This window comes from Melanotaenia boesemani, chromosome 22 (genome assembly GCF_017639745.1).
Source record: "Melanotaenia boesemani isolate fMelBoe1 chromosome 22, fMelBoe1.pri, whole genome shotgun sequence".
NCBI classification, from domain to species: Eukaryota; Metazoa; Chordata; class Actinopteri; order Atheriniformes; family Melanotaeniidae; genus Melanotaenia; species Melanotaenia boesemani.
In genome coordinates this window covers 19,318,437-19,330,536 of record NC_055703.1, presented here as the reverse complement: position 1 = coordinate 19,330,536, position 12,100 = coordinate 19,318,437, and the positions used below count along the sequence as shown (strand labels likewise).

General features: G+C 39.7%; 1 protein-coding gene across 2 annotated transcripts in view; it reads left to right on the top strand.

Annotated features, from left to right (window-relative positions):
* The first annotated feature begins 10,087 nt into the window (after positions 1-10,087).
* The window catches only part of slc24a4b (solute carrier family 24 member 4b), a 37,194-nt gene continuing 35,181 nt past the window's right edge, over positions 10,088-12,100 (top strand). The window contains exon 1 of one of the 2 annotated variants that reach the window (XM_041976609.1): positions 10,088-10,830. In XM_041976609.1, the coding sequence (XP_041832543.1) occupies positions 10,668-10,830 (163 nt within the window). In that variant the 5' untranslated portion in view covers positions 10,088-10,667. The remainder of the gene's footprint in view (positions 10,831-12,100) is intronic. The other variant, XM_041976608.1, reaches the window with a different exon arrangement.

The window sequence follows — 12,100 nt, the reverse complement described above, 5'->3', positions numbered from 1 at the left end:
CTTTGTGGGAGATCACCACACATATGAGTATAGCTGAAATAGCGATTTTGTCAGATTTTATTAGCAATAGCCTGAAAATGAGGGCTACACAGCGTTGTGGTGGCTTGCACCATTGCCTCACAACAAGAGAGTTCCTTGTTTGAGCCTTATCTGGGACAGAAGGCTTCAAGCTGGGCCTTTCTGTGTGAAGTTTGCATGTTCTCCACATGTATGTATTGGTACTCAGGCTTCCTTTCACAGTCCACAGACATGCATGTTTGATTAATTGGTAACTCTAAATTACTGAGTGAGTGTGAGTGGTTTTTGTTTCTGTGTCGGTCCTGTGATGGACTGGCAACCTATCTAGGCTGTACCCTTCCTTTCTGTCTCTTCCCAAGTAGATGCTGGGATGCTCTCTGTTTCACAACTCTGCTGGCCCAAAACTAGGGCTGTCTCAGATAATTAGCCCAAACAGAACATGTGAACACTTGAGTGTTTGATGTAGTATAAAAATGTGGATCTTCTGTCTTACAATAGTTCATATTTTACTTGCGCAGTACAAGAAAAATAGCTTTTGAGGACTGTCTTTCAGAAAACTTGGATGGGGCAATACTGCTTTCAACTTTTATTTGTGACTGTATAGGCTACACACTAAATAAACAGTATGAGTAAGGTTATAAATAGATTTAAGTGGTGGATATATTTTTTAACATTCCCGAAATGTTAAACATTAATTTAAAATAAAGATGTGTACAACTTTAAAAAACAAAACAAAAAAAAACCATAGTAGTCTTGGGTTTGTGAATATCCCTGGAAGGAAAACTGAATCATTTTCCAGATTTGATTCTTTCTCCCTTTATTCTCTCTCAAATTCCTCACTTTTTAAATCCCTCTCAGTTCCTACTGTTTTGTACTCCTTCACTTTTTAAAAACCCTTATGCATGTTTATGTGGAAATAGTCCTTTAATAAAATAACCACTTATATCCATCCACTCCTAAGATGCACATAGAAAGACCCTGTCGAGCAGGAATCCTGAATTACACCATTACGGTGGTGATCCTCTTATGCAACTTGCTCTTCACACTCATCCACAAAGCAGGAATGCTCACGAGCACAAATCCATGAAGGCACTTGCTGCCAGATTATCCACAGTCCACAAAACAGCAGCTGCCATGTTGCCTTTTTGATAAAACAATGCTTATTGTTGGGTGCATTCATAGCTTGGACTGATCCAGAACTGAATCCCATGGTGAGGCATGTGGATGTCTTAATGATCATGTGTATGTGACTGGATATTTAGGACAGATCACATGAGATTGTTTTGCTTGGATTGAGTACAAACAACACATTCTTTTCTGCTTGGAGTAAAACAAACCTGACCAGTTGGTTGTCTGTAACTTGAGGCGATGCAGGCAATAGAATCAGGAAACAAGTTCTTGGATGAGGGTAGTACCAGCCTCTTAGAAAACTGCATGCAGGCTGACATGTGGTTCCAGCCAGTCAGCACAATGCAACCTGGCTGGCCTGCTCTTTCTACTCAGCACATCAGAAGATCCCGAGCTTATCTGATGTGACATGGCTGACACATGTGAGGAGACCCTGCCGATGATTAATTTGAGCTCAGGATGAAGATTAGCTCCCTGTGTTTACGCCTGCAGACGTCTCTGCTAAACTCAGGACAACTCTGGTATGCCACAGGGTCATGTTGTAATGCTGTGAATCATCTGCAGTGAACAATGTTGACATAAAAACAAGCAGTGGCCAGACCTAAGAGTGTGAATCCATAGAAGTGACTCAGCACTATAGCCGTTTATCTTTAAAAGCAGTTCAGTTTAGATGCCAACACTGTGAGTGGTGCCCGGCAGACCTTGATCAAAAAGAGAACCCGATTTTTTCTGCTTGCTTTAACAGCATGAGAGGGTTTTGCAGGGTTTTGCAGCATCAGACAAATTCAGTTATTGCCCAATCATGGGAAAGAACACTAAATTTGCTTTTAAATAGCCTAAAGCTGTCTCACCCACATTCCCTTCTGCCGAGGACTTGAGACTTGAGCAAGATTTAGGTCACAAAAATGGTCTGGTGTGAGAAAGACTTTAGGCCTAAAGATCTATGATCCTTGTGAGCATTTTTATTTTTGGCTGTTATTTAAAAGGCCTTTTAAACACAGTCATCTCTATGGATGAGAAGATGCTAAGAATTTGAACAATGAACGCCAGGATTTGAAAGAAAAAAATTATGGCCTGAACAAGCATTACAGTGTCACCCGAAAAAAAAAAAAAACCTGCATTCTTACCACATCCCAGGCTTATATTTCTGATAATAGAAAGGTGGGAGGCCTTTGGAGTAGTTGAGGCTGTAATCCCTAAGTACTTGTGCATGCACATTAAGCAGAGCAGTAAGCAGAGGCATGTATTTTACATTTATATATACAACTACTCACATTAGGATGTCCTGAAAGCCTTTTGCTGACAGCACGCTCCTTGCATCGAATCCACATATACTAAAATTTTCAAGAAACATTAATGCCCCAGTTAAATCTTAATGTAAACCACATTTTGCCCAGCACGAATATCTCACTTTAAGCATTTAATGCAACAAATGATCAAAATGATAATATTACCCTCTGATGTGGTAAATAAATGTTAAAACTACACTTTAGGCATTTCAGAAGAAATGAAAAAAAATAAAAAAAAAAGCTAAACTTAAACAGATAAATAAAAATTGATGAAATAGAAACAAAGATATCCTGACTTTTTCTACTGGAGGCAGCGTGCTACTGAGCCTCACAGTTTCAAAGCTTCAGCAATATATTTCATAAGAATCAACACTTTAGCTGATTTCAGACATTTCTCTGATGTTTATTCATTAGCAAGATTATGCAAAAACCGCCAAGCCAAACTTTATTTAGACTGTGGAGATTTGGAGCATTTTGGAAGGAGGAACCAAAGAAATGTTAGCATTGATTAGCTTTAATTACTTTTATATAAATTGTGACAAGGCATTAGCTTTGGGAGATGTATTTCTTAGCATTTAGCACACTTGTTAATTTAGCAGTTTTTTTTAGCAACTTGCCAAGTCTCTGATCACATATAAAAGAAAATTCTTATATTGTAAAGACAACACTTACAACATGCTTATAATAGATTAGCTAGTCATCAGTCTTCCACTGATGACATTAGCATTACCCAACTTCCTTTTACTTGCAGAAAATTTGTTGGTGGTCATTACTTTTCTTCTTCATAGCAAAGATGGTGACCCTTGAGAGAACGTGCAAGAGGATACTAAAAGTGTACTTGTCAGGGTGAACATAGACATGCCCTCAAATTGAGCAGTTTGAGACAAAATATGAGTCTTTTGTCAAAGTCCATGTCAATGCTTGTGACCCAGGCTATTTTGTTTAAAAGTTTCATGTCTCAATCCTTATCTGAAATAGACAAAAATTACATTACATTGTTTTATTTGCTTATAAACCAGCTAAGCATTCTGCATTATGACTAAAGTGATAGATAGACAACACCTTGCAAAAGAAAAGAAAAGAAAAGAAAAGAAAAAGCACATGCCACTCCTCGTGCCTAGTTATGAATAATTAGATTATGACATTAACAACTCCTACTCAATGTCCTCCCACACACAGTGCCTATAACTTTTGTGTCCAGTATGGAGGTGTGCAGTGTGATGAAATTGCACAGCAGGGAAATCTACTGGCTCGCAGATTTCATTGCATCCCCCATCCAACTCTAGTTTCAAGTGAATGCTTTCAAAGAACTCACCCTCACTTGTCCTCTGTTTCAAAGCACTGCTTTCTGCATTAATATAGACTTAGCAGCCTGTCTCTGCAGCTCTGATGCTATCTTCCCAGAATGAATGGGCTGCATGTTTCTGCTGGCATAACCACTGTGGTCAGTCTGAATGGGACTCTGCACTCTACTTTGCAAGGGGAAAAGGTTGCTCTTTGCCTGCCTACCCATCCTTTTCTGCCCTGCAGACAAAAGAATAATGAAGTTATTTATGTGCAGCTCATTACAAAAGGTTAAGTCTCTCAGATATAACCAGCCCTTATCCTATTCTATAGCAACTGTCTGCAGAATTGTCAGATATTTTTATTCAATTTTTACGCAACTTTGCTGTTCATGCCGCATCAAAAAAGTTGAATTGATGGACAAAGAAATAATACTGCTGTTTTCATAAGTAAACAGCTGATTGTACCTTAGTAGAAAAAAAAGATGAAGAAAACATTTTATTCAATAAAATTTAAAATGATGCAACTTATGGAGTAAGTAAAATGAAACTACCAAGTAAAATTTTTTATTAATATCAGGTCTCATCTTTTTTTTCTCTACAGCATGTTTAATGTTATATAACACTGGTAACGCAAAAGTGATGGACAAAAGAACATGAACACCCTGCGGTAATGATAGACTGCTCTTGAACTTAGTTTAAACCCAAAATGACCTCATAAGGTTTTCTAGAGTCCTTAGTAGCATTTCATGATCTTCCTTGGAAGATGAAGGTGCCTTTGACATCACTACACAAGTGAACAACTATCTTCTGCCCCATCTAAAACAAAATTCCATAAATTCACCTAAAGCAGTATTAATATATTAATTGGACTGAGAAGCAATTGATGGGAATATGTTCATCCCATGACTCTACTAAATTTGTACCAAATGGTGAATGACTAATTTTTTTCTTTTTTAATAAAACTAAGTCAAAAGTCACCTACTGTATTCCACTTTACCACCTATTATGTGTCATGCAACTGATTTTTTTAAGCGCTAATGCAATAAATTTTCCTCAGAATGCACAAAACACACACATATTATCAATTTACTGCCTTCTGGAGCATAAACCTACATTTACACTGTTGCCTCCATTACAAAGCATTAAGTGTCTCAGATTGACTCTGTTGCTTTACGTTGTCAAGAGCTGTATGGGTGAGTTTTCATGTCCCGTAGACAGCAGAAGAGATGACTGCTGCTTTCAGAAAACACAGATAAAACCCTCTGTTGCTTGATTCTGCCCTGTTTACTCTTCATACCCAAGCAGGCACACAAATAAACCTGCGGTGGTCCCGTCTAATGCTCAACGCTCATGATGAATATTTTATTTTTCCTGCAGTCGGCTGAAACACTTTATGTAAGGAGTAAAATCAGCATGTTTCCAGAAATGTTTCTGGTTTGTATGCAAAAATACCAGCCTGTACTCTTACTTTCCGTAAGCCAAAGTAGGCCTGGCAGTTGTTGGCAATCATCTGACATCTGTCTGCTTGCTTTAATAAAACTTTAGTAAAATATTTATAATTGCCAATAGTGCATTATTGCACGTGTCGGTGGCTCGTCATCTCTATCCACCACACGCAGTCCTTATACATTGGTTATATGAGCAGAGTGTAGCCACCGTGCAAATATACCGACAATGATCCAGATGAAAAAGTACATTCAGGTTTATTAAAACTTGTGCATGAGGAGAGAGTCATTCAAAGTTACCAGCACATCTGAGGAGTCTCTGACTTGGAGATGTGTGTCTTATATCTGCAGGTTGGCCTTGTAGGAACAGTGGGATTATTGGTATACAATAGTCAACCCTGAACATTTCAGTATAGTGAAGAGCGGCACACAATGGCATTATTAAAAAAAAATGTTTGGTCTCTTAATCAGCTCTGCAAAGTACTCTGGTAAACAATGGCCAAACCTGATCTACTCACTATAGTGAAGATTGGCATATGATGGGATTAACCTGATCTGTTCATGACACTTCTCTAAACTTCTCTAAACACATCCTCTCAATAATGAAATGATAATTGAAATAAGGGAATAATAAAATGAAGCTTCCTTTACAGTATTTTCAGTAAGGGGGGGTTAGAAGTAGTATTTTACTTTAAACCTGCTTGGATGCCTAAACCTATAGATATTAAATATCTCACTTAGTCTAAGTCAAGATGACAAGAGAAATAAGCAGGGAATGTTAATGGATGTCTGTTTAGTATTCTTTAGTGTTTTATGAATCCTTTCAACCATCCATCCATCCATCCATCCATCCATCCATCCATCCATCCATCCATCCATCCATCCATCCATCCATCCATCCATCCATCCATCATCACCAAAGAAATTCAGTCAGCCCTTCTCCAAAGTTACATAGACGTACAAAGAGTGCATCCAAGAAAATAAACCAGTGGTGACTTTGACCCATGGTAGTGTGCAAAAGTCTTGAACCACCCATCATTATACACTAGCTCCAAGTACCCCACTGTCTTGTAATTGCCTAAACCAGCCTTCAGCAATAGCTCTTTACACTTTCCAAAGGTTTTTAAAAGTTTTTCTTTAGATCTTGACTGCTTTTTATACTCTTTTGTTCAGTCTTCACATCTGATCATTTATAATTAGGTACATTCTGTGTACTTTTTTCTTTTTTTAGGCAATCTAATATAGACGTATGAATAATCCAAGAGTAAAAAAAAGGCACAAACTTAAGGACTGAAACAATGTTGGGTAAACACATCATAGACAACATATGACTTAATTTCAGTTGTATGTTTAGACATTTAGTTACAAGTAGCCCGCCACAAATAAACAATTTGTTTGCATTTCTGTTGTTGTACCTATAATAAGTACCAAAGATAACACAGTCTGACAGTCTGCCTAAAACATATTAGGAAACGGGACAAGATGAGAAAAGAAGTGAAAACAACAAGGTGTCTACAGCAGATGAACTGTGTCTAAAAGTGATGTAAAAAAAATCAGCAAATACCTAACACAGGACCTGAAAGATTAATCTGGACCTTCAGTTGATACAAGTTCACTGCAGCCTCATCAGAAATGGTCTCCACGGAAAGCTGGCTTTCAAAAAGCTATTCTTAAGGAAGGGAAAACATGGAGGAAGGGACAACTATGCCAAATGACACAAGAACTGGACTGGAAATTAGTGGCAACAAGTCTTATAAAGTGATGAATCCTCTGTAGATCTCGGACCTCACAATTATTGAAGTAGTGTGCAATTATCTTGACTGAGAAAAGGCAGCGAACATATAAAAAAGCCTCATAAATGCATTATATACTGCGTTATTCTATAAATTGCTACAGTTGTTTCAGATTTTCCTGACATTATGTAAGAAAATGAGGAGTGGCTCAAGATTTTTGCACCTGCTGAATACACTAATGACTCTAGTACATAGAAAGAATGTATGAAAAGAAAAGTGATTAGTGTGTGGGATATAGATTTATATGACTTTCCCTGCACTCTTAGATGACCATGGGGAGAGGTTGTATGTATTTATTGATGAATGGGTTCAGATGATTCACATAAGATATTTTAAAACTTTCTTATAATGGAAAAGGGTAACTGTAAAGGTACAATAACTACTTTATGATCTCATCTCCTTAGCTTAACTAAAGCTGAAATTGGTGTAGTCCAAAATGGCCAGTTATGCACTACATTTGCTTTAAATTATTTGACTCAAATGTTATAATTCTGCAAGTATTTTATGATTTTGTTTTCTAAATGTCTTGATTTTCTTCTGCTAACACCCACAGAAACCTGGAGTAACAGAAGAGAAAGGCTGTACTGTATCTTCTTACATGTATACAGCATTTTGGCTTTGACGTATTGATAACAAACAACATGTAAATGTAATATATATACCATGCCTAAGTTTAAAATTCAAGTTCCATTATGTTACATATAAGGGAACTTGAATTTTAAACTCTGAATTTTTTGACTAAAAATAATTATTGAGGTTTCTTGCTTTTCATTGACTAAAACTTTTTTAGACAACTTTAAATGATTGATTCATAAACATGCAAAGTCAATCTCACATTGACTAATTATCTTCCTGATTACAGAAACGTTATGTAAACTGTGCCTTGGTTCTGATGCATCGCCTATTAAGACAGGATTTTAATCAGTGTGTTAAATCACTGAATAAACAAGATGAATCATCACAGTAATAATGTAGTTGGAAACTGAAGTGAGCAGAGCTGAGTCAAATGGCAATTGTTGAGTAACAGTCATTGTTAAAGCACTTGACATCAAATCATTTGTGATCTTCACTGCAAGATATGACACATTTGGCATTTGTATCAAACAACGTGTTACCATCAGTCCGACTGCTCTCTGCAACATCTGCCTTCACTAATACACTCCTTATTATCTTTGTACGAAAAGTGCAGTTGCACTGCAAACCTGCAGTAGGCAAAGAAGACCATGTAAGTTTGAACAGGGAGCGTAAAGCGGCGGCTAAATCTCTGTAAGCAGGCCCTGGCTCTGCTCCCCAATTGCCTGCCTGCTGTGTGTAGGCTGGGGCCTGGAAAGGACTAATCCCTTGGCATGGCCCTGACTCACACATGTTGATGTTTATGTGTACATGCAGAAGACCCAATCTTTGGCTTCAGATTCAGAAAAACCCAGACTAATGACCTGCAACGCCTTCCATGTACACTCCTCACACAGTGCCTTGGATACTTCTTGGAAATGACGGTTAATGATTTTGGAGGGCTGCCTCAATCTGTAATGACAGCGACAGTCCTGATCTTACATAACCTTGTTCTGCAGGCGATTGTGAGGGGTTTTGACCCTTACATGCTGTGTTCATTTATTTATTTTTTGCCTAAGAGGAGAGCAGCATGCTACAACATTAACGTACTGTTTCAGCTTCATCAACCTGTGAGTGTGTGGCAACTTTCTTGTCTGTTGTCTTGGCAGAAAAGGTGACTTGCAACAGACCTGGAGGCAGCAGGAGCAGCCTGTGGTCTGCAGCCTTATATGTTTGCCAACACTGGTTTTAAAATTGCAAGATGGAGATGCAGGTCAAGTGTTAGGGGAATAGTTTGACATTTTCTTGCAGTATCAGTGTATAAACATAATTACTATTTAATTCAAATTAAAAAGTTTCCTAGTCTGAGGCGGCTTAGTCATTAAAGTAGATGTGTTATACAGATAACAGTGGGGGGTCTTGAGAACTTCTCCCACCAATAATGATGCAAAGCTGAATGCAGTTGTGAAAGTATAAGCTTTTGAACAAATATAACTTTAAATCTCATTGGTCCATGAGTTGAAGGAGGCAAAAATGGATGGGCATTAAAAGATAATACTTGAGACTGATGTGGTGCTCTATCTTAAACCCAACATTAGATTACATATTGATCTTTGCCTTCACTTTGGAATTCTAAAAATAGCAGCCTGTGCTATTTCCTGTCATGTAGCAGTGACAGCTCCAGGTAAGGACAGTGAACACCATTTGCACAGAGCCAAGTAGACTGCAGAGTGTTCAGCTGGCCTGTGTATTGGTGACACACTTGCAACGCTGCCAACTTTCAAGAGGTGTGCTGAAGCCAAATCCAGTTTGACTCAGCATTATCCAAAATATTTGACAGATGAATAATTTAAAACACCTTCATACTTTTATATTTACCTGATTGTTTCATAATGATCTCTCACTCAATGCAGGGCATATTTCACTCACATTTAATTGACTACATGACATAAAAGTCCCCATTACATTATTAATTTCTGCTATGTTCAGGTCCAACAACTCTGTTTGTGTGAAGTAAGTCTGTGTAGCCATTATATTCTTGGCACAAAAAAAAAAAAACCCTTCAGATCATTATTTCATAGTTTTATTTTTGAGGAGAAACTGAAGCATTGATGCCTTTGAGTTGGAGGATCTATTACCTCAATTATTCAGCATGATATCAATATTAAGATGGCAGGTGACTAGTGTATGTGCCACTTAATAAAAGTGGATGTGCTCAGGACCCAGAAATATATTGGATTTGGTTTCATAACATAGCAGGGATATGGGCTGTCTTTTTTTTTTTTGGTCGTGAGTAACACGAAAGTGGTAACTTCTTTGTAAGAGAATGCGGTCAATTAATATCAACGCCACATGCAAATAAAGTCAAAGATATAGTAGGATTCCATGCAGGCTCCAGGATTATCAATGTGGGGGCTGGAAGGTGCTTTCAGAAACGGAGAAATAAAATGAAGATTTTTCACAGGCTGCTTCTGCACGCAGTTGTCAGGAAAGTTAAAGAAGATCGGGGGGGGGGTTGGGCGCAGCTGATAGTCCGCTCTCATCACCACCAAGGCTGCTCCGCACTGGGCAGGAATTCATGTGGAGTGGGAGGTGCCCGAGCGAGGCGAACAACACCACTGCTGTCCGAATTTAACAATTAACCTTGATGAGCGCAGATTGGTTTCACTTAACAGGCGCAGGTGCGTAGGATTTGCGGCGCAACTGAGCGATTTCGGGTTTGTTGCTGGACACTGACGCATCTTATGCTAAACAGAAACTCCACCACGGATGAAGAATAGTGCAGCTGATAGGCTATATGGGGATGCATGTTGGGACAGGATGCATGCTGCAATTAAATCCCGTCCAATACTCATCATCTGGCTGAATCCGAATTCAGGAGCGTCGCTGAATTAATTTGGACACCTATATCGGAATTTGACCGCCGTGTCATTGCCCGCTGTTCACACAGTCCCGGCAGCTGAAAGGCATCTTCTCAGCGGCGGAGACGATAAAGGGGGGGAAAGTGTCCGCTTCACTACTCCATCTGCGCACTGGACGGCTTGAAATGAGGACCACATCCCGGCTGTGCTCCGTGTAAAGAGGCAAGCGGGGCGGCAGTTTCTACGGCTCTCAAGGACGCAAAAAAGTGGCCGCCGGCCCAGCAAGCTGCAAAGCATGGAGCGGGACGACAATGACACAGTGAGCCCGTCCAAAAAGACAATAATTGCGAAGATATTTAAAGTTCGCAAAAGGAGGGAGATGCTGTTCGTCCAGGTGTGCTTTATCTGCAGTGTTCTCTTCGTGGCATGGAGCATGTCGGCGCTGTTAACCAAGACAGGTGAGTGTGTGTGTGTGGGGTGGAAGAGATCCACTGGGGTACAGGGAGCTGAGGACGGAGCAGAAGCGTCTCAGACATCTGCAGTGTAATCATGCACACACGTTGTCATCACTGAGCTATCTCACCTCGATCACAGAAACTAAACATCAGGCACTGATGTCAAGGGCAAAGGATGAAAACAATATTTTCAGATAGGAGCGGGTCCGTTTATTCTCTTCAGACATGTTCATGCCATTAATCTGTTATTTTTTACTCTTGTAGTTTGCGTCTAAATAAATATGGATTTCTGGTTCCACTGCACTCTGCGTAAAGTCATCGACACATGTCAGGTCACAGATTTTGTTTTTTCTTATTTTAAATCCGTGTGGAAGCCTGCATGCCGCAGTGTGCGCGTCGTGTCAGCGGCACGTTTTTAAATTGAGAGCCAGGCTTGTAATTATGGCACATACACCGTGTGCCTTACACGCACGGGAACATCAGGTAATCAAATGAGCTGAATGTCAATTTGCGTTATTTGATCGTGCCATTTGTATTGCTTTAGTCTCTTAAAACAGTTTTGCGCCAGGTGCGTCGTAGATAACGACCCACTACAGCCTCAAGATCATGCTTAATGCTGGCATCATCGCGTCTGGCCCGGGGCTACACACGCGCGCGCGCGCTCAAACGCCAAAGCACACTGCCTCACGAAGATAATCACGCTCCTTGCTTCCGCATGGCGATCGAGGGATGCCGATTTTTACGCAGAGGCCACCGATGATCACTTGGAGAGAAGGAAGTTTTTTTTCTTCTTTCTTAAAGGGAGGGGGCGGGGGCACTGCATATTGCAATATTCATAGGGACAATGTCCGAGTTGTATTCGCTGAGCAAACGATTCCAATAGTTAATATTGGATTGTGTGCGCACACACAAGCCAAACATCGTGCCTTCCCGTGACAAATGTCAAACCTCTTATAGCAGGCTCGTGCAAACACGGACACTAGAGCATCCCACAAAGCCTTACACACGCAGTTACGCAATCTAATGGGCAACCTTGACATTTTGCTGCTGAAGAAAATCTGACAACCCTGGGATCAAGGGTTAATTATAGGCAACCCCCTCAGGTGTTTTTATATGAAGAACAGGGACTGTATTCAGTGCTGAGAGAAATCTTAACTTTTTTTTAAGAACATAAAACTGGATTTATTTCTTGTATAACTCTGTGTTTTCAAACAGAAACTTAAACCTAATCTTGTGCATCTGCAAGTATTTAGACCCCCTGGCTGAACGGCCC